Source organism: Aythya marila, assembly GCF_965140915.1.
Source record: "Aythya marila genome assembly, chromosome: Z".
Taxonomy (NCBI): Eukaryota; Metazoa; Chordata; class Aves; order Anseriformes; family Anatidae; genus Aythya; species Aythya marila.
Window position 1 is genome coordinate 41900493 of NC_139080.1, and position 22237 is coordinate 41922729.

General features: G+C 37.8%; 1 protein-coding gene across 2 annotated transcripts in view; it reads left to right on the plus strand.

Annotated features, from left to right (window-relative positions):
• Window positions 1–18921, plus strand: part of LOC309890207 (transducin-like enhancer protein 4) — a 97834-nt gene extending 78913 nt beyond the window's left edge. For both annotated transcript variants that reach the window (XM_082783880.1, XM_082783881.1), the window contains exons 9-20: window positions 4371–4490; window positions 5026–5079; window positions 5740–5892; window positions 7132–7264; window positions 7558–7751; window positions 7953–8029; window positions 11643–11892; window positions 12973–13220; window positions 14222–14369; window positions 14921–15071; window positions 15412–15488; window positions 17190–18921. In XM_082783880.1, the coding sequence (XP_082640006.1) occupies window positions 4371–4490; window positions 5026–5079; window positions 5740–5892; window positions 7132–7264; window positions 7558–7751; window positions 7953–8029; window positions 11643–11892; window positions 12973–13220; window positions 14222–14369; window positions 14921–15071; window positions 15412–15488; window positions 17190–17297 (1713 nt within the window). In that variant the 3' untranslated portion in view covers window positions 17298–18921. The remainder of the gene's footprint in view (window positions 1–4370; window positions 4491–5025; window positions 5080–5739; window positions 5893–7131; window positions 7265–7557; window positions 7752–7952; window positions 8030–11642; window positions 11893–12972; window positions 13221–14221; window positions 14370–14920; window positions 15072–15411; window positions 15489–17189) is intronic.
• The last annotated feature ends 3316 nt before the right edge of the window (window positions 18922–22237 follow it).

A 22237-nucleotide genomic window follows, 5' to 3' on the forward strand; every position in this document is an offset into this window, starting at 1 on the left:
GCATAGCGGTAAGGGTACGCTGGGGAATGGTCATATTCATGAATGCTTTATAGAGTTACCAGCTTTATCATGTGGGAGGGCTTTTCATCCTGTCATCTCTAGTCATTACTTTTAGCACTTATTCCATTTAATTATCACTTAGTCTGCTCAAGCCAGGTCTTCATCTGCAAGAGCTAGCATATGGGGAGTTGGGGCTTACAGGATTTGAGAGAAGTTGGAAGGCTGCACAATCTGACCATATTGATTTTTTTTCTGCTGTGTTGCAGCATGAGTCATCTGTGTTAATGCAAGGAACTTCCAGTGGAAGCTGGGGTTAAAATGGTGATTGTGATTCCTCTGATTTTTTTTTTTTTTCTAAGCAGTCTGAAGTATTAATTATCCCAAGTAGACAGTGAGCACGCAGATGTTTGCCTTGTTACCGGCGAGAATTTTACGGCTCTCTAAGAGGCTTATATTGCCCTCTTTATGATCGTTTAATTTGTTACTATGTGGCACTGATACTCCACCAGGAGCAGCACCCTGCAAGCATTGGAGAGAAAATGGACTGCTTTATGAAACTCCAAATGGCCTTCATGATGGGTGATCTTCTTGTTTAGCACTGTGCTCAGCACTGCCCAAAATACACAGTGAAGTATAACGTGTCATGCTTTATGGTCTAGTGCAACAGATAGTGTGGATCCAGCACTAGAAACAGATTCACTTCTTAAGCAAACTACATGAACAAGGCAATGTGCTCAGCCTTTCTATAAACGTATCTGTTAAATATATATATTTTTTTGATCAGCATTTTGTGATGTATTTAACATCAATAAAAATGTCCTACCTAAGCAGAAAAATGAATAACTGGTACATTTTGTTAAAATGGAAACTAGGTGTAACCCACTTTTACCAAAGAATATTGTTTTTTGTATTTGATCTAATTATTATATGTGAGCAAACTCTAAGTTGATTAGTAGGAAAATGCTTCTCTCTCTAGTAGATGAATGCATTTTATTGAAGAAAACAGCAGTGCGAAAAGTCTTTATTTCTCAATAAATTTTAATAGTTACTAAAATGAGGATTCTGGCCCATTAAGTTACAGCCTGCCAAGGTATAATGCTGAATCACTTAATTTCTCTAAGTAGCTATCCTACTCCAGTTTCTTAAAGGCAGCTGTTAGAAGAGCACCAATGTTGTAATTGAGGAACAGGGCAGAGTCTGACAGCTAAGTGGTGTGCTTTGATGGAGGTTCCCTTGCACAGTTCACAAATGTAAGAATCTCTCTAGGAATATATATGTAGGCTTGCACACATGAGAACTAAGATGTGTGTGGATACAGGATTGTACATAGGAATTTGGTATCGGTGGAGACCGTGAAGACATTGTTACGTCTAGGTATTTCTCATTTGTAGCTAGATCCTTACAGGTGTTGATAAGATGATAAACAATTAGCAGGAACTTGTTATGGGTCATAATGTTGTCCCTCACACACTGAAGTTAATAGGAGTTAGGTGCATGTGAAGATCTAGACCATAGCCTGTTGGCTGTTTGCTGAGCTGACATGCTATGGTCTTGACGTATCATTGTTAATCAGAGAGAAATTTAGATCTGTCAGTACCAGTACTAGAGATCCCATGAAGTTAGAGATCTCTGTGTGGCATGTGCATTAGATACTGAACAGAAAAGAAGCTGGTGGTGCAGGAGTGTTGATTTGTTGGGTAACTGGGGCACCATGCAAGAAAAGGGGTGAAATAGTGTTAAGTGAGAATGTTTAATTTGTTCTGTAGTAATTGACTCTTTAGGTAAAATACTGTTAATCCAAGTTCAGTGGCCAAATTTCAGTTTGGAAAATTAGATTCTTCCTGCTTTCTTCACGCCACTGATTTGCCCACTCTTCCCACCAGCTGTCATTAAGTTAGTTTTCTCCATTTTTTCTACTAGTGTCAGGTGGGATACCATCTTTTCATATCAGTATCAAGTCTGATCCATCTTTGAAGCAGTAAAACCATTAAGCACTACGCATTGCCCCAGTGCCCAATGTGGTGCTCATCCTTTATGTGCTACTGCTAATTAACTACTTTATCATTCTAGTAGGGAGCTATAATTTATTACTTTATTAAGCAGTGAAATCAAAGATTAAAATGGTATCTATAGCACATAGCTAACTAGATTGTGAAAAATGAAACTATATGGTTTCAAATTTATGAAAATAAATATTTCTATTTAAATAAGTGCAGTAGTTTGCTTTAATTCTTTAGACACCACTCTAATTTGTAGTTTACTGGTGATTATTTTTCTTCGTTTTAAAGTAATTTGCTTTCTGTAGGGTGAACTTGAGAAATAATGAATTGAATTCACATTACAAGCTACTGCCTCCCAAAATGTAAATGAATATAAATGTAATAGGAGTATGCTATTAAAATCTCTTGCAAAAGACTATGCTATATTGTTGCAGTAAACAAATACATTCTTTCAAGCCATCAGTTCATTTAATACTGTATTTCTACTTGGCCTTTATTATAAGGGTTCCTGTGCCTACTGTCACTACTGCCTCTGAATGCCTTAACGTACATTGTCTTTTCAGAGCAAACAATAACATTTTTAATTTGTGTCATTTACAGTATAATAGTTGATTAATGATCTACTTTAAAGCTAGATCAGTGAACTCATTATAAGATGTACTTGCTCAAGATAGGAAATCCTTGTCTACCTATTGTATACTGTCAGGAAGGAGGAAGAGAGGGAAATGGGAAAGGCACAGGCTGTGCTCGGCACCGTCATTGTTCTGAAATTTTAATTTCCACTCAGTGTACTTAAAGGGTAAATAACGATCACCAATCAAAAATTGTTTTGTTTTGTTTTGTTTTCCAAATTCTACACTCATTAATCTGAGCTACTGTTGACAAGAACTGGAAATTTTAGAGAAGTAGAGTTCTGAGTGTCCCAGCAAGGAGAAATGTTCTCTTACGTGACTTGGGCAATGATCATGGCTCCGCTTCCGTGGTTAAGTGTTTTTCATTCTTACCAGAAGTTTGTGGTGTAATAAGTTAAGGAAAAGAAGAAATGCAGTAACAGCAATGGAAGACAAGTTGCACAATGTAAATGCTAATTCTTGGTTTTGCGTTCCTGGTGGCAGTGATTAAAATAAACCTAGGGAGGTGTTCCTTTAGAATCCCAAAACCAGAGTGTTGTATTCTACAGCTTTATGAGGAACAGCAACTGGTCATAGCATGTGGAAAAAGAACCCCCAGATGAGAGCTTCTAGATGAACAGGAGTGTCTAAAATCCAGTAGTAAGGACTTCATTAGTTGTTGTTCCTCCGAATCCCTTATATAAGGAGGATAGAGAGATGGAAACAGTCAGCAGGGTTTCGACTGAGGATTACTTTCATCTTCATTCCTGTCAGTTCCAATTCTGTAAAGTGCCTGAACACATCCTTACTTATGTACGTTCAACCATTGACTTCAGTGTGCGATAAAATTTAGCACATGGTTAAATGCTTTCTTGAATTAGGGCCAAAAGCTGCTGCTGCTGTTAAAATCAATCCCAGAGGGAACTTTGCATCTTTCATTACTTCCTTGTTTGTATACCAAGATAGAGGTTCTACCAAGCTCTGGAAATGTGGTAGGACTTGATAAATGTCACCTTTCCTGTTAAAAGGAGTAGAGCAGAAGTGCATAAAGTACAAATTACCTTCCTTTCTCTCCTGTCCCATAAATGTGCCTTGTAACCATCATTGCTAAGTGAGGGCCGCAGAATGACAAGAGACTCCGTGAGCCACTGTGTTGTGTTCCTGTCTACTGCAGACACACCTGGTAGTTGTAAAAGGAGACGGATTAAAATCAGTTTAGGTGTTTTCCCCTATTCTTTCCAGCTGCAAGATTGTTAGTTCAGAAGATTACTTCGGCCTTTGCTAGAAATCTTCGTTCAAATGTTTGCTGAGGTCTGACTTACCTTGAGTCATCTTCTTGTTTTGATTTCTTTGTTCTTTTTGTTTTGATTCCTGCATGCACACATACACACCCCTCTTCCTGGAGGTCAGTATTGATTTAACCCTGCATATTTGTACAGGAAACAAGGCAAGACCAGGCCAATGTACAGTACTCTTAAAATGGTCCAAAGTAGCTCTACATTCATTCTGTTGACACCACAGGTATCAAGTATTCAGTGATGTAAATTGTTCTCCTTTATATGTATCTCTTCCAATGCAGTGCACTTTTAACAGAAGAAACTTGCTGGGTAGCTAGCAGTGATTAAAACACAAAGTGCTGTCCATAAGAACAGCTCTAAATCACCTCATTGGCTTAAGTTGTATTGAGGGAATGTGACAAATAAACCCCTGTTTGGAATGAGCATCTGATGTGTTTTCGCCATCTCTTTTCTAACTGCAGAGCTCTTCTGTATCTCCCTCAGCCAGTTTCAGAACAGCGGAAAAGCACAGAAATTCGACAGATTACTCTTCAGAGAGTAAAAAACAGAAAACAGAAGAGAAGGAAATAGCAGCTCGTTATGTGAGTAAAACATTTATGTTGTGCACTGTTAAACTTAAGTGTTCCTCAGTAATTTCACCAATTTCCTACTGCATAACTAATTTTAAAATTGTCGGTCAGGTTTTTACTATGTTATTATTATGTGCATCTGTGATAGGTAGAAGGTTTGGGTGAGTATGATTAATAGTATTTTTGATAATACAGATACACAGCACCTCAAAGGCGGGGGACAAGGAAGGAGCATTAGGCTGGAACTTGAGAAATCTGGAATATAGCTTGGCTCCAACGTGCAGTACAACTTTGGGTGAAGATTTTCATCCTCAGGCTTCATTCACTGTTCTGAAAACTGGGAAGAATGCTGTAGCTGTGAAAAACTATTAAGGAGAAGCACCTAAATATTACATTTATTTTTACTCCATGAAATTTGATTAAAGTAAAGGATATATTACATAGTTGTGAGCAGCTTTGCATTTCATTGGCTTGTTTTTTTCTTTGTACTTAAGAAACTTCAGGATATTAAATATATATTTTTACACACTGTGATTTGTCATTGCAGGACAGTGATGGTGAAAAGAGTGATGATAACTTGGTAGTTGACGTTTCCAATGAGGTATGCGTAATTGTGTTTTTTGTACCTTGCACTAGCAGTGGTGGGGTTGGTTGTGTATTGAACGATTTCTGGGTGTATTGGGTATAAATAAGATTACAGCCTTTGCCTTCATAAGAGGGCCTGAAATGCCTAAGGAAGTCCAGTCAGGTCTTTCTTTAGAATGCAAATCACATCTCTAATACTTATTTCTACAAAGGACTTTTTTGTTTCTTATTCACACCAAAAGTCTACTTGAGATTTTTGAAGCCAGCCCAGCCCAGCAGATAGGATGCAGTTTGTAATGGTATCTGTGTTTTCTTTCACTGTGGCCCAGACTTCTTTTGTGAGCTTTATCAGGTCTGCCAAATGCCTTAAACCTTCCCAGTCTGTCAACTGAAAAAAATAGATTTATTTCCCTATTTCAATATCCATGGGTTTTAAATATTTTTCAGTATCCATAGATTTTAAACAGTTTTTCATGTTTAATGGCAACAAATTTTAAGGCTTTAAAACTATTTCATTATTGATATTGATTTTACATTTTTGCCAACTAAATGCTTAAGAACTGAAGAAAGATGTCACACTTTATGACAGAACTTCACTCCAAAGTGTGAATTGCTCAAGACAAGCACTAGTGGCTAGTATGAAGTTTTTATGCTAATCCACATTGCTGATGTTTAGGATCCTTCCTCTCCCCGGGGGAGCCCAGCACACTCTCCACGAGAGAATGGCTTGGACAAGACTCGACTGCTGAAGAAAGATGCACCAATTAGTCCGGCATCAATTGCATCCTCCAGCAGTACTCCTTCCTCCAAATCCAAAGAACTTAGCCTTGTAAGTGCTTCTGAAGTCTCCAAAACCTGTGATAATAAGCTGAAATAGATGCTTACCAGCTTTCTATCTAGACACCATTTGGATTTCCACAACTATCAGTAAAGCATCATGAAACATTAATTTCAAAAAAAAAAAAAAAGTAAATTTTATAAAACAGTAAAGAGAAAGTCCACAGCCTTTTTTTTTGGTATAGAAAGAGGTTATTTTCATTGGTGGTGTGGGTAGATGATAGATGTGCTGTGCTGAGAGATGTTTTTCTCCTCCCCCATATGAAAAACTGTCAGTCTAAGAATAAATAAGAGTACACAGGGGTTCCTTGAGCTGTTCTCCTGCACTGTGGTTTATAGCAAATTCAGTTCCTGCTTGGATGTGATTTGGTTGTTAGCTTTGTATGAATTACCAGGCCATATACAACAACAATAATTTTTATTTTCTATCTAAAAAGTAATCTGTCATTTACAAGAGCCTTCCTTGACTTGCATCACAAATCACAAGGCAAAAAAAGCGCTGCCAGCAAGTTGGGGGTTTTCTTTCCTTTCCTGTTTGTGACCACATTTAATCACATTTCTGAGCTGCACAGTAACTCCCATCTTCGTTCTTCACAGGTCAGGGTACATGATTATTTAAAGAAATAGAATAAATAAAAAGAAAGCTTAAAGTGAATGTAGTGCTTAGGAAAGGTGATGGAATGACATGTTCAGGCTCAGGAGTCTGATGAACAAGCCTGTCACAAGAGTAGCACTGCACAGTTCTGACTTAGTACTCATCACTGTCTCCGTCCTATGTTACCAACCCCCAATCTGGGTGTGAGTTGTTGGTCAGTTGTTTTTTCTGCTCTTCTTGTCTGCTGGGAAGTGGACCCTTGCAGAAGCTCATAACACGAGCACGTCCACCATAAGCAGACCAAGACCATCACCATATATCATGTGCTGCCAATATAATTGCCAGATGGCAATGATCTTCAGTCATTGACCTCATTCTGAATCACATGGATGCCCCAGGCAAGGAAAGCTGTGAAGGCTATAGTTAATTTGCAAAGCCATTCTGTCTTCTTCATTGTCTCTGTAGCTTCTTTTCATTGCCAGTGACTTTTGAAGCCCAACCTCAAAAGCTAGATTTCACTAATTGTCGCGCATGCTCTTATTGTCTTCGACTCTTTTTTCAGACAGTACTCAAAAAGGTAACATAACGAACACACTGTTTTTCATTTTCTTTTTTTTTTTTTTTTTTGGCAATTAGAATGAGAAATCTACCACTCCTGTATCTAAATCAAATACCCCAACTCCACGGACTGATGCACCAACTCCAGGCAGCAACTCCACTCCCGGACTGAGGCCTGTGCCGGGCAAGCCCCCGGGTGTGGACCCACTAGGTGAGTGTCAGTCTGTCTCAGCAATGTGAAACTGCTGCCATTCATTTCCTTACCATGGACCATGCCAAGTCAGAATGTTATGACTGCTTAAATTGGTTGCTAAGCTGGTTCTTCAGTACTTACATGTATATGTTTTACATATGTATATATGTATACGTGCTTGTTTATATATATATATATATAAAAATTTATATGTGTATATATATAAAATAAAATTTAGTGGTTTAGGAAACTCATATTTCATTTAATGGGTCTGGGGTGGCTATGTGATTTCTCTTTTTTTCCTTCAACAGCTTCAGGTTTAAGGACACCTATGGCAGTACCATGTCCCTATCCAACTCCATTTGGCATCGTTCCACATGCTGGAATGAATGGAGAGCTGACCAGCCCTGGAGCTGCCTATGCTGGTCTGCACAACATTTCCCCTCAGATGAGTGCAGCAGCTGCAGCAGCTGCGGCGGCAGCAGCTTATGGGAGATCTCCAGTGGTAAGTGTTTGCTGCTAGTGCAGTTGGTGTTGAAAGTAATTCATATCAAATTTCATATCAAATGTAAGACCTGTGGGGTTATATCTAGTGCAGTCTCTTTGTAATTTGGGAAGTATGCTACGGAGAAAGTGAATTAAACAGTCTTCTCTTGCCTATCTCCATCTTTAATATACCTTTTTGTTTTGCTTGGGAAACCTATAGGTTGGTTTTGATCCACATCATCACATGCGAGTCCCAGGCATCCCTCCCAATCTCACAGGCATCCCAGGAGGAAAACCGTGAGTATCAAACATGCAACATCACAAATTATTCATCTGCTGAAGTTATGTTTCCTTGCTGGTTGGAATTCCCCTTAGCTACTGAAAATTATTGTGTGAATAGGAATAAATACAGCTGTTTGACAAAGGAAGGAGAAACTGTTTAATCTTAAAGTTGCATGTGTAAAATTTGTTTCAAAAACTAATAGCAGCTGGCAAGTATTGGGTGGTATAGAGTAGAGGAGATAGAAATAAATGGAAAAAGGAGCTGAGCTTCGAGGTATTACATGCTGAGTCTGACTGGTTAGTCTTATACAGAAATGCAAAATGGAATGGGATCTCAGCTTTCCTTCTCCACTGTACTCTGCTTCTCAGTTTAAAAAATGATTTCTTTGTTCACAAAAGCCTTGCAATTACTTGCAAACTTACCAGCTGCTATAAACAGCAGTGTGCAGAGAAAGGAACACTGAAATGTTTTATTTGATTGAAAATACTGGAAAGAATTATTGTATCATAATGTTCAAATTCATCCTTGATGGAACTGACCGTAAAAGGTGACCTGCTCTACCAGGCATCTCTTGTTGTGAGCCTCAGAAAAAGAATTACACAGATATGAAGAACTCTGCGCTCACATCCCTCTTGAGTTAGAGAGGGGAAAAAATGAAACAGCAATGCAAACCATATTGATTCGGGTTTTATATGACGGTCCTCCAGTTCCTGTGTGACACCCATGGGAAATTGTGGCTGGCTAATACTGCAGAGGTGGAAGGGCAGGGGACGTGGTTTGTGCTATTCCTTCTCTCTCTGTCTCACGTATGAACATGTTTGTGGGGGAGTGGATGGGAGATAGTCACGCACCTGCATGTGACTGAATGCATATTTACCTCCCACTGAGCTTGTGGACGTGCAGGATTAGTAACCTATCATGGGAGAAGTGATCAGTCCTAGTGCCTGTAACTTCTCTTGTACAAACATATCACAGGAATCATAAACTATATCTGACTCTCAGATTGCACACACTGCTGTTCGCCTCGGTTGACTTTCTGCCAGTTGATCTACTCTGATAGGCTGTTGCATAAGGTGGGTTTGGAAATTGTGTGCAGCAGCCACCAGGTCAGCTGTTTACATTAAAAGTTCTGCAGGGTGCAGACTTTCATTCTACACATACAGCGGGCACTTAGAAATTTCCTGATGTAACATTCAGATGTTTGCACTGTTCGGGTTCATCCTTGGTGGAGCCGGATCCAAGAAAGGTGACCAGCTCTGCTAGGGTTTGCTTGCTGTGCACTGAGAAATGTGAACTGTGCAGACCTTTCTGCTCATGTAGCAAACTGAAATCAAACCAGTTCAAGTTCTGCTACATCTCAAAGGATTTTGAATGTCATTGACATATTGATGACAGTTTGAAATGACAGTTGCATTTAAATATTTGTCAGCCTGCGTTTCTGAAACCTTTGAAATCTTCTACTCCTTTAGCATGACTGCATTCTTTTTTTCTTCGTTGTTAGGTACATTGTTTTTCAAAGCTACCATTTGGGATTGTTGCTTTCTCATTTACTCTTTCTTGTCCCTTAAAGCAAAAGTTGTGTAACTCTGCACTATTGAGCATTAGTTGAAATGCAGTTGGTAGCATGTGGCACATCAGGGGTCTGGCTACTAATAATTCTCTTTCCACTTTGGACATATCTCAGAGAACTGAGGATAGTACAATACATAAATAGAAAAGGTAGCTGATCTGGACAGAAGAAGAAAAGTGCTCACTGGGTGTTTATAGTGTCAGATATTTTGTAGGTTATTAGAGTATTTCAAATAAGCAACATGCAGTGTGATTTTATTAAAAAAAAAAAAAAAAAAAGCAAGAGTTTAATCACATGTGCTGGTGGGAATAATGGTTAGAATGAGAACACTGTAGTCACTGATCGCTCCAGAACTAGGCTTTATTTCTGCGGTTGTTCAAATTTGTTCCCTACGTACTTCGTAAGCCTGGCAAAAATCTCTCTGACTGATGAAAACAATATACGAAGTGTTCATTCTTACTCTACAGAGCAACTGAAACTTTAGGCAGAAATCAGAAGAGATGATAATGAAATTCCACTTGTTTTGTTAGAGATTTTAGCTTCTTTTTTCAGTACCTTACTGCAGCAAACAGGAATTAAGGAGATAATGGGGAAGATATTTCAGATTTCTGTGGTGATAATTGAACCCAAGATTCTACTTATATTGGCAGTTTGCTGCTTCTGACAACCACAGAAATCTGTCCTACCCTTCCCTGAATGTGTTTAATGTCAAAAAATGGAGAATGATGATACGATCTGTCACTCAGACCTGCCAGAACAAGAAACAGAGGGCAGGATGAGAAGAGTATGTAAAGCTCTGGGAATTGGGCAGAAAGGTGAAAATGCAGTTGCAATTTATCCTGCTGAAAATTATTGTTCAGATGTTAATGCACTATGAATCTTAAATAACAAAATCAGTAGTTGAATTCTGAAGCCTGCCTTCCTCAACTTTCAAGCTACAATTAAGGAAATGAGCTTTCTAAGTAGTATCATAAAATGATTTTTTTTTTGTGAGCTCTTCTCATTCTCACCATTGTGACAATGTTTTCTTTGTTTGTTTGTTTTTTTTTTTTTTTTTTTTCATCTGTATTTCTGTGATGTTTTAGGAAATTCTAAGGAAAATTCTAAGGAAATTAAAGATTTCTGTTAAGCATGCACTGGTGTGTTTAGGTGAATCCTCTTAAGTTTGTGCTCTTGTAATAGATGTGATGTGTCAGGGAGCATCTAAGAACAAGACAGTTTCACAACCTAACTGTTCTCCTTGGAAAATATTTTGAGATGAAGCTGTTGATAGGTTATTCACAGGCGGCATAGCTGGCAGTCACACAACACATTCTTTCTCAGTGAGAGTCCTGATTCTGGCAAGAAAAATTGGGATTTGTAGTTGTTGTGTCAGTTCCACAAAAAAAATAAAATAAATAAAAAGGGAGAAAGAAAGTAAGCTCAAAAGAAGGAAGAACATCCCAATATATTTTTGCTGGTCTGTCATGTCAGGTGTCAGCAAGCATGCCTGAGGGCTTAACTCCTTGATGGTGGTGTGGTGGTGGTTTCCCTACACCCTTACACATAGTGCTTGGCAGTTTCACTTGAACTGCGTGTGATCTGTGGTGTGTTCAGGGCAGCTGGGCAGCAGTCCAGCTGAAGTCCACATATTAGTCAGTAAGGGAACAACCAAATGTCCACTGGCAGTCACCTAGCCCCAGTGCTCTGCAGCAGCAGGCCGGCTATTTCTGTCTGCCAGTGGGCCTTGACCCGTCCTTCCTTTGCATCTCTGCAGGCAGTGGTCTCCCCACACATTGCCAGAAACTGTCATTGCATAAGTTGTGAAAGCTCATTTGATTGGTAGATGGTCCTTGGCTTGTCCCATTAAAAGCGTATGTTTTGAGATCCAGGCTGTAAATATCTAAAGGATTTTTTCTTTACATCCCTGAAAAAATTGCAAGAGGAACTAAGCAAACAATTTGATGAATGCCTGCATTGGAAACACGTCTATAATTCTGTTTTCTTAAACAGGCTTGAAGAAAAACTTCTTCAGTCTTATTCCTCTCACCCCTATCTTTTTTTTTTTTTCCCCATAGAGCCTACTCATTTCATGTAAGTGCAGATGGTCAGATGCAGCCTGTTCCTTTCCCTCCTGATGCCCTCATTGGTCCAGGAATCCCTCGCCATGCCCGCCAGATCAACACTCTGAATCATGGGGAAGTTGTGTGTGCAGTTACCATCAGCAACCCCACAAGACACGTGTACACAGGTGGCAAGGGCTGTGTTAAAGTCTGGGACATCAGCCACCCTGGCAACAAGAGTCCCGTCTCTCAGCTGGACTGCCTGGTAGGTGAATGGTGGCGTATGGCAGTGGAAGAAAATGGCAGGTTATGTTAAGGTTGAAATGCTACTGGTAAGGTACAAAAGACAGTGGCTATTTGAGTATTGTCATTGGTATCAGAGCTTGGTATTTCATTTGTAATTTTGTTGTTCCTTTTTGAATGGAGTTTAAAGTATATTCCTTATAGTACTTGTGTCTTTTTTCCCCCAGTGAATCAAAACATTTTTAATATCCTAAAATTGTATTTGCAGGGGGGAAGATCAAAGACAGCACACCTGATATTGTTTATAAACTTTGACATTTGTTGGCAATGTTAAAGCTTGATATCCTATCATGCTAAAAATTGCTGTCTTGCAGCTGTATTCTCAGAGAATATTTGAAGATTGTCACATATTTTGTGTCTGTGTATGTGTGTGAATGCATCGCCCTGTCTTAATGTGACAATTAAAAATATCCCTGAGTGTTATTCACAAATTATTTGAACGTGCTAACAAGATGAACCATTGTTAGCAGCTTTTCTCGTGTCATTTACCAGTTCTTGGTAAGATGTTGCTTCTTGTTACAGAGGCAGTAAAATGAGAACTGTGCAGCACATCCAGACATATAATGAATTGCTACACAAATTGCTACACAAATGAAGAAAATTGCCCAAATATTTTTCTCTGACATCTCCGAGATGGTGGCAGCAAGTCTCACTGGAGCAGAGCGGGGGGGTGTGCAGTGAATTTGGTACTCCCCCATGCCGAGAGGTTAATGTGCTGAAATAAACAGCGTATGAAAATGTAACTTTCTACACAAGCTGTCGAATACAGCTATCTTGAATTGTTTGGGGTTGGGTTCAGGTCTTTGCATTCTGATGCTAATTAAGATTAAATATCTCTCACTACTGAATTTTGTAGATCAAGTTTAAGTACTTCCCTAATGTCATGTAATTTTCTGGCATTAATATACTTTATCATTGTCATAAGTATAAATGGCTCATTAAAACCAGGAGGGAATACAATACTTTTATGGATTTCTGCTCTCATGTTAATGCTGTTTTCCTTTCCTCATGAGTAATCTCTTGATGGCTTCTGTCTCCACAGAACAGAGATAACTACATCCGTTCCTGCAGATTGCTCCCTGACGGCCGCACCCTGATTGTTGGTGGGGAAGCCAGCACATTATCCATTTGGGACCTGGCAGCTCCAACTCCACGCATTAAAGCAGAGCTGACATCTTCTGCTCCAGCTTGCTATGCCCTAGCGATCAGCCCTGATTCCAAGGTCTGCTTCTCCTGCTGTAGTGATGGGAACATTGCAGTGTGGGATCTGCATAACCAGACTTTGGTAAGGTAGGTCGACAGAACCAGATCATCGGGTTGTGAAGAATTAATTAGACATAGCCTTACATGCTCTTCTGCATAAATACACTCTTTTTTTTCATGGTATCAGAGTCGCTGCTCCTTGTATTTCATTGCTAGGCAATAACTATGGTAGTACTTTGACAGAAGTCTATATAGTTGTTTGTAAGTTTTGAGAGTTTCATAATTTCAGGCCTACCAAACAGCCCCATAACTATAATTGCCTAAGATCAGCTGGTGTTGACACTGCTATAGGTTCTTTGAACAGATGGATTTCTTTCTTCCCATGCAATACTCTGTGCTCACACTCTAATCTCTTTAATCAGTGCCCCAGCAAATAAGTTTCAGGTACGTGTGTGTGTAAATTACTGCATTGCACACCTCAGCTTCTTAGGAATATGGGTTGCTGTTCAATACCAATGTACAGTTAGCTAAGAGCCAGTCATACAGACCTTCTCTGTGCACTACACTTTGTACATGCTATTACATATCCTCTTTCAATATTGCATGTAAAGGCAGACTTTCACCTTCTAATATTCTCAGTTTTGCAGCTTTTTAAACAAACAAACAACAACAACAAAAAAAACACATCACCACCACCAAAAAAAAACATTTTGTTGATGCCCTGCAGTTTATTCTTAAAGCAAGTGAATTTTGAAAGACATGCAGTCATGCTATTCTTTCAGGCGTATGTGATATTTCCAGTCAAATGGTGGGTGTCACACAGCAACAAAGATCTCTAAAATACCTAATTCATAAAGCATGCTTCTTGAGCTCTCTGGCCAGATTGATTGCTTCATCAATTCATCACAAAACACACACGTTCATCCTAGACTTTGGATTAATGCTGGATTTCCACTGACATACACTTTTCTGTTGTCTTTAATGGCTGCATGTCAGACACTGAAAGAAAAAGGAGGTATTTTGAGTACATGATCAGAACTCACTCGTTCCAATGCAAGAATGTGTGAACCTTCTTCTGATGTTTTCAGGCAATTTCAGGGTCACACAGATGGAGCCAGCTGTATTGACATTTCTAATGATGGCACCAAACTATGGACAGGAGGCTTGGACAATACAGTCAGATCCTGGGACCTCAGAGAAGGGAGACAGCTACAGCAACATGACTTCACATCACAGGTTCAATCTTAGAAGCTTTGGCATGTTAAGAAAAATCTGTCAAGCCCTTTATTTAAAAAAAAAAAAAAAAAAAGACATAGAGAAATCCAAAGAATTTTTCACTTAGTCTCACACTTTTTTTTTGATATGGCAGCTAAAATTCTTTTTGGATTATAACTGTTTGACAGATTAGTATTTCTCCCATGAGAGCAGTAGAGAATCCTTTTTATTAAAGAATTGCCAGATTAAAGTGTTCTTGTACACAATCTGCTCCTATTTCTGTAGATCCTTGTTCAAAAATATTTTACAAAAATATTTTAAAATGCTGTCAGATAAGCTAGGACATTAACTTTTATAGCTTGATTCAGTGCTTTGCTATTACAGTTTTAATTGAGATTTGTTTACATGAACTAATTTATCTTGATTACTATAGTAATTGGATTATCATATTTTTAAAACTGTGGCAGACCAAAATGTGTTTTCGCATAGTGTTAACAGTGTCACAAGAAGTCAGTTTTCAATATCTCATTCTCATTCCTTACTAACTGAAGCATGTGCTGTGCTAATTCCAGATCTTCTCACTGGGCTATTGTCCAACCGGTGAATGGTTGGCAGTAGGAATGGAGAATAGTAATGTTGAAGTGCTGCATGTTACTAAGCCGGACAAGTATCAGCTGCATCTTCATGAGAGCTGTGTGCTGTCACTCAAATTTGCTCACTGTGGTAAGCAAATATTTCCATGCCAGTATTTTCCTTTCTTACTTCCTGAGTAATTCATTCAAGATCACCTTTAGATGAAAGTAGAGATATTTAAAAAAAAATAGATGTTAAATTGAAGTATTAAAATTTTTTAAAAATAAACAAAAATCTATATGGCTGCTTTTTTGTGAAAACTCCTTATATTGTCGTCAAACACCTTAGTGTAACCAGATGAAAATATGACTGTTCTTTGGATAGATATTTCATTAACACGTGAATGCATTGTTTTTATGACTAGTCTGTTTCTTGGGGTGCATTCCTTGAAAACAAAATGGAACAATAACATTTAAACAATCTGTTGCAGGCAAATGGTTTGTAAGCACTGGAAAAGATAATCTTCTTAATGCCTGGAGAACACCTTATGGAGCCAGTATATTCCAGGTAATAATCTCCTAAAAGCTGTTTTCCACTTCACATTACAGTGCAGTAGAGCTGCACATCCCACAGTCTGTTAGTAGCTCAAGGAGTTTATAGCAGAAATTCTTGGCTAATTGTTATGTTTCCTTAAGACTTTGTCTGTAATTAAATAGACATAAGCATTTGTCCTTTCTAATGTTTTAGTAATTTGTCTCTTACAATAAATTAACCATTTATTCTGAAGCTGTTTTTAATACCTTTCTTTCTCACCTGCTTGTCCATATTGCAGTAATATGCAGTAATACAGCACCCAAGTTATGTTAGGTTAACATTCACTGAAGGTCCTGTAGCTAAACTAGTGAAAGATGTATCCAACACATATTTTTTCCTGTATGGAATGCATAAAGTTAGGAGATTGGACAGCCAGACTCCTGAGCTGAAGATTGTGCCCTTATGGAAGGATCCTGTGAAGTGTAACTGGGAGTTTTAACCTATCTGCAGTTTTTAGTCCCCCTGTGCCCAATTTTAACAACACTTCAGTGCCATTACAGAAAATCAGGATTTGGGGCATGTCTTTCTCTTCTATCACCTACAGGTACTTCTATGCTGGGATTTTTTTCCAATTAAGTTAGCTGGTGTTCAGGGTTAAATGGTCAGGTCTCACCTGTACTGATACCTGCTGTGGTTCTGCCTTTCAGGTTAGAGCAGTCTGTCTTGGCAAGAGAAATCTGAGTTTTCTTAATGGAGAGTATTGAGCTATGGAATGACCTGCCACAGGCAGTTTGAGTTGTCCTTTCAGGGGCCCATCTAACTCAAAACTATTACTCCTAGTATAGCTTTCTTAATAAGGAATAGAGAAATAAACTTCTTGTGCAGTGTAGCAGAGGTTTCTTTGCAAAAACTTATCATGACTGGATAGTATTTAGCTCTTGCAGTGACAGCCAGAAAAGAAAATGTAGACATATATATAGGAAACATGCAATAAAACAGCAAGTAAAATGTGACAATACATACACATAATCTGAAAAAAGGACAGCTGGGAAAGACAAAACTACTGCATCCTGACATATCCTGTCTTCCATTCACCTTCTTATTACACCACAGTATCTTTCTTTTATATTTACATCCTCCCTGATAGTGTAAATTAATTTGTACAAGGGTTTTGTCTTCTGTGTTGAGCAAATACTGAGATGAGATATAGTTTCTTCTCTGGAACTGTTTCATACCTGTAGGTAGTAGGGCTCTGTAGTGCTTCTCCATAAGGTTTAAATCCAAAAAAAAAAAAAAAAAAAAAAAAAAAAGGAAGAAGAAAGAAGTCTTTTATTTTTATGCAAAGGCTAATGTATAAAATATAAATAAAAAAATAAATAAAATAAAAAATAAATAAAATAAATAAGTGCTCATTGCTTGTAAAGTATATAGAAGGGACTGCTTGTTTTTGATGGATTGACAGATTATTTTAAGGTCCATAGCGTTGAATAGAACATTCACTTTCCTTTCTGCTGCCCTTTTTTGTTGTTATAGAGCCTTAGGTGAAACAAGTTTGGAGTAACTGTCTTGTAGGAGAAGTTGCCACCCTGTCACTTTAGATCTGAACCTATAGTGGTTGTATTTAAGTGAGCTTTCAATGTATTCCCTCTCAATAAACTCTTCTGATTAATCTTCAAACCCTTCTGGATGGAAAGATAGAAAATATATAATTTTCTTTTTGTCTTTTTCTTGTAGTCCAAAGAATCCTCATCTGTGCTTAGCTGTGATATCTCTGTGGATGACAAATACATTGTCACTGGCTCTGGGGACAAGAAAGCTACAGTCTATGAAGTTATTTATTAGAGACAAATCTAAATGCAGGCAGAACTCCTTCTCCTAGCACTTTGCTGTATTTCTTTTTTTTTTTTTCTTTTAATCTTTTTTTTTATTCCCTTTTCTAAACTGAGAATTTAAATGCTCATCGCAGTTGTGAAATTTATTTTTACCCTCTTAAGTTGCTGTTGATTTGTGAATGCTCATTAACAAATTGTGATACCAAATTGTCAGATAGCTACTTGGAAGATTCAATAAGCATACTTAACAGTGAACTTGACTCTTTAATTATGTATTATAGCTGTAATGTATTTATTTTGTTTAAAGAAGGCTTTCTAACAATGAACTGACTAAATAAAGCTGTCTGGCCCGGCTTTAGTTTAAAAGGTGCATTGTATACTTTGTGTTTTTGCTAGTGGATAAATTGGGGATTTTGGAGAAGGATGTTCAGGAGATAGTGAAGGTTACACTAAATAGACTTGTAGTTTCTATTTAAAAAAATAAACTTTGTTATATTTTTTAGTCCTGTTCTTGGATGAGACCTCTTAAGTGTTATTACAGTATAATTATTTGGTGGGAAGATGCTGTAACTTAACTATTTTAGACAGTCTTGGAAACTTAGGAAATCGCAAACTGTAGCCAGTAATCTACATGCCTGTGATGAATGGCAAATTCAGTTCACATCTAAATTAAATTCACTTTAAGTAAGAATGTGCTAATTTATATATTTGCAATGTTAATATAGCATCTTGTGTACAGATTTGTTCTCAATGCTTTTCTGTTGATGAACATAAAGCATTTTGGTGTCAAGCTAGGTTTTTTAATATAAACACCTCTCTTTGTTATATTGTAGAGAGTACAATAAGTTGCCTCAAAGAATCACCTTTGTTACTTCTGGAAACTTTTGCAATGTTTCCTTGAAAATGGGGATATGTGTCTTTGGGCAATTTTTCAATTACAAGAGATTATGAAAAATATTTGATATGTTCTTTGGAAACTGCACTGAAATAAGAATGGATGCCTACCGATATACAAACTACAAAAGCAATGACCTCTGAGGTAGGATTTACAAGAGCACTCATTCCGACATACAAAGTGGAATGGAATCTCATTTGGGAAAAGGACTTGCTTTGTTTGCCAGCAGTTCAATCCAAGTCTTGATTGGATGTCCCTAAAACGGACATAGACTGAGCCATTGTGCCAGAGACAACGTGTTATCTTTTTATGTTGTTGTTGTTGCTGTTAAACTATGATCTGTGACTTTTTTTTTTTTGAATGCTTTAAAAAAAAAATCTTTAAGTCTGTGGATCTGCTGATGTACAGTGCCTTTGCTGCTATGGATCAAAATCAAAAGACCCGTGTAGATAAATCTTATTGTATAAGTAGAAAATTACTTAATTTCATACTAGAAATGGATTGATGCTGCAAGTTAAAATGGACTGTTCATTGAAGTTCCAAATGTGGTAGCAAAAAATGGTGTCTTAAGTGCTTAGTGTTTGATGTCATTAACAGTTTCGTAATACTCTACATTGTAGAAAGATTTTGATACTAAACTGTGTCATTGTACATAGTTCTAATGCATTGTATTGACCACCAGTACTTCTATAATGGTAGATTATTGTTTGTGCATTCAGACTTTTAAGCATTAAACATAAGTAACTTCTAAGATGTATTTTTCTAAGTCTTTTTTCCCTCTCATTCCTTTTGCGTACGACAGTCTCACCTGTATAGAACGCTATATGCAGGGAGAACTGGCATTCAGTCAGAGGGCGTGCCAGTACAGATGCATGCAATTTTGTCACTGATAGACAGTTTTAGATTTCACAAAGCTCTTCCCAGCCAGCTAAATCAACAAATTTGTAATTTCTTAAGTTTCTTGACTGCCTTCATTCTCAGCTTTTGGGGGTATCAGCGCTTGGAGGCCACAAGACTTCAAGTACGTCACCTAGGAGTTTGTCACCTCCTGTTTGTGTCATGGGATAAGATGACACAAATAAACTGACACAAACTATCTCATCAGATATATATATAAAGCTTTATGTTATCCCATATGTCCATGGGAGGGAAATTCGGAACAACTCCAGCTCCCAGGCCTGCTGAAGTATATAGAGCTCAGCAAGATAAGGGTGAGGGATGATGCACTGAAATGTTTCCTGGGTTTCCTCATCAAGGACTAAAACCTGTTCATACCAGTGCAAAGGCTTCTCTTGTCTACAGTAGGCTTTTGATTAAGAAGTCAATCCAGCTTCCATTGAGTTAGGACACGAAATGAACTATGGGAAATCATTAGGGGAAATAGAGTGAACTAGAGGAAATATATACTATTGAGGGAGAGGGAGGTTGTACTAGTCATAATGGGAGAAATGGAAGAAATCCAAGTGGAAATTGGAATTAAACCTTTCTCCTTTAGCCTGTATCTGAAAATGATGTGCATGTTACAAATTTCAGAGGTGTAAACCTCTTGTGCTTTGAGGTCCAGCCTATGGTAATTTCTGTTTCATGAACCCCAGGCTGAGAAATTACTGTTTTTCTGAAGTACTAAAACAAGGCTTAAGCTGATTAGGTCATTTACCTGCATTGTGAGTGATGGGGTACTACTTGTCAGTGAAGAAGAGTGTGGAGGGAAGTGCTGGTATTTTTTCCCTCAGAGTTGTCAGATTTCTTACAGTTAACGCTGAAGAGGAGTTTTCCAGATGTCCCCCAAAATAACATAAGGTTTCACTCACACGGAGATTCTGTGCTACTTAGTACAATAATGCATTGTAAAGATAAACACTGTGCAGATGCTTTCTGTTAATTGTTACTCTTGTCTGAAGAGATATAATTTACCTGTTATAAAATATTATGTTGGAGACACCTTTTATTTTCAAAGCCATTCAGAAATTTAAAAGGCTAGGGGTGTACTCCATTTACTAACAAAAGAGAAGCCATCTACTTAATGTTTGCAGAGGATATTGTATTTTTGTGTAATAGTTCAGGCATAAGAGATTACTTTAAACCCCTAAAATAAAGCTTTCCTTTAAAAAGAATAAAACACTGCATATCTTGAATTTGTACCAGAGCTAGTTTTGACAGTACAGTAATACAGTTTTAAAGCAACCTGCCATATATCTGCCTATTAATATATGTATTGATGGCTTGTAAACAGTCTAGGAATTAAATGTTTTAATCCAAGATTATCACAGTTAAATGTGTAATCATCCTAATTTTTCTCTCCTTCAGGGTTCAGTGCAAGTGAGAGGTGATAAACAGCTACATCGTGTTTTTCAGTTAAACTCACATAGGTGCACCTTCCTTTTTCATTCTTTAATTTCTCCTACCACTGCAGAGCATAACTTCATGCAGAAATGTTTTGTTACAGCTATTTTTTGTACCACAAACATGGCCAACATTCTCCATAGTACAAAAAAGCAATGTCTCTGTCTTGAATTTCTTTCCCCTCTCAAATGCTTTTTAGTGCAATGATGCATTAGGAAAGCCATTTCTTCTAATCTGTCTGTCTTTTCTTTCTGGCCACTATAGACATGTTTGGTGGGAGTACTTTCCATCAAAATGGTATTTTCTAAAAATATGCAACTTTAAATGTTATTTCTCTTGCATGTACTTAGGCATGATCTTTCTCTCCTAGTTATTTTTAAGCTACTCAGTTACCTTATATGCTATATGTATAACTTGATGTGATTTCTCTGTATTTTTAAGTCTGTATTAGAATATTTCAAACAGGACTTTGTTTTCACTCTGGCACCAAAAACATACAGAAAATGATTTCTTCCCAAAATGCTGGTGAATGAATGAGAGAAACAGGAAGGTAGATTTGCAGATACACAAGTATTTGGAGTATCTTCTAGAGAAACACAGGTCATATCCTTTGCACAAGTGAATGAATCTGTTCTTAAGGCTCCCATGTCATATGCAGATGAAACTCTAGCTCTACTACATGGACGATCTAATCAAACTACTTTTTTGCTGGTGGTGGTGGTGTTTTGCTTTGTTTTTAACAGTTTGCAACCTCTTTTGTTCTACTAGCATGCTTATTTGGGATCACTCCCACTGAAATCCTGAACTGGCTAACTTCTATTCAAGGATTTATGGTCTGAAAAAATGACAAGCAAAATATTGTTACATAAAATATAGTCAAGTTTTTGCATGTACAGGAGTCAGTAAATTCAAAGCAGTAGTTTGGTCTGCAACTGTTTCTCATTTGCATTGAATTTCCTATATCTTTATGGTACCAAATTAACACTGAATTCAGCAATACAAAATATGCTTAAGAACATCAAGTATGGCTGCTGTGAGAAATGCCACTTTGAATTTTTCAGAACAAATGCATACTGAAGAGCTCAGCCAAAGAACTGCTCTTACATGGGATATGTGGGACGAGTAGTTGCATTCAGTATTGAAGACCTTCTCTGGAATTAACATTCTGTAGTGACCACAGTGCTGTTGAAGTGGGTTGGGCAGTGTGGGCTTGCACATGAAGACAGGCAGCTAGCCAGTTCTGCCATATATTTACATGAGAATCCCCTTCCCAGGCATAGCAGGAGATGAATCCTGGAGTAGTGTGCTGTACAAGATCATCTCTGACAAGCTCTTAAATAATGCACCTGCCACGTCTTCTTTTGAACCAAGAGTTACTGAACATAGCCCTTGAGATTTCACGTTTCTTCCGGTATTTGGAGTACAGTGTTTCCACCTCACGGCAAGAAATTTTTATGTCAAAACCAATAAATGTTCTTACTCTTACCAAATGATTTTCTGTCCTGGTTACAAGGAAACAGTATTATAGTGTCTTTTTTTATTATTAAAAATGGTGTAGTCTGACATATACAACATGTCCATAAACCTGCCATCAAGTGCAAAGAAGCTCTTCTGGCGGTCACTCTGAGTCACATGGATGTGTTCTAAAATGTTGTTGCAGAAATATTTTTTTCCCCTGTTTTGGGAGAATTAAACAATGGTAGTACACATGT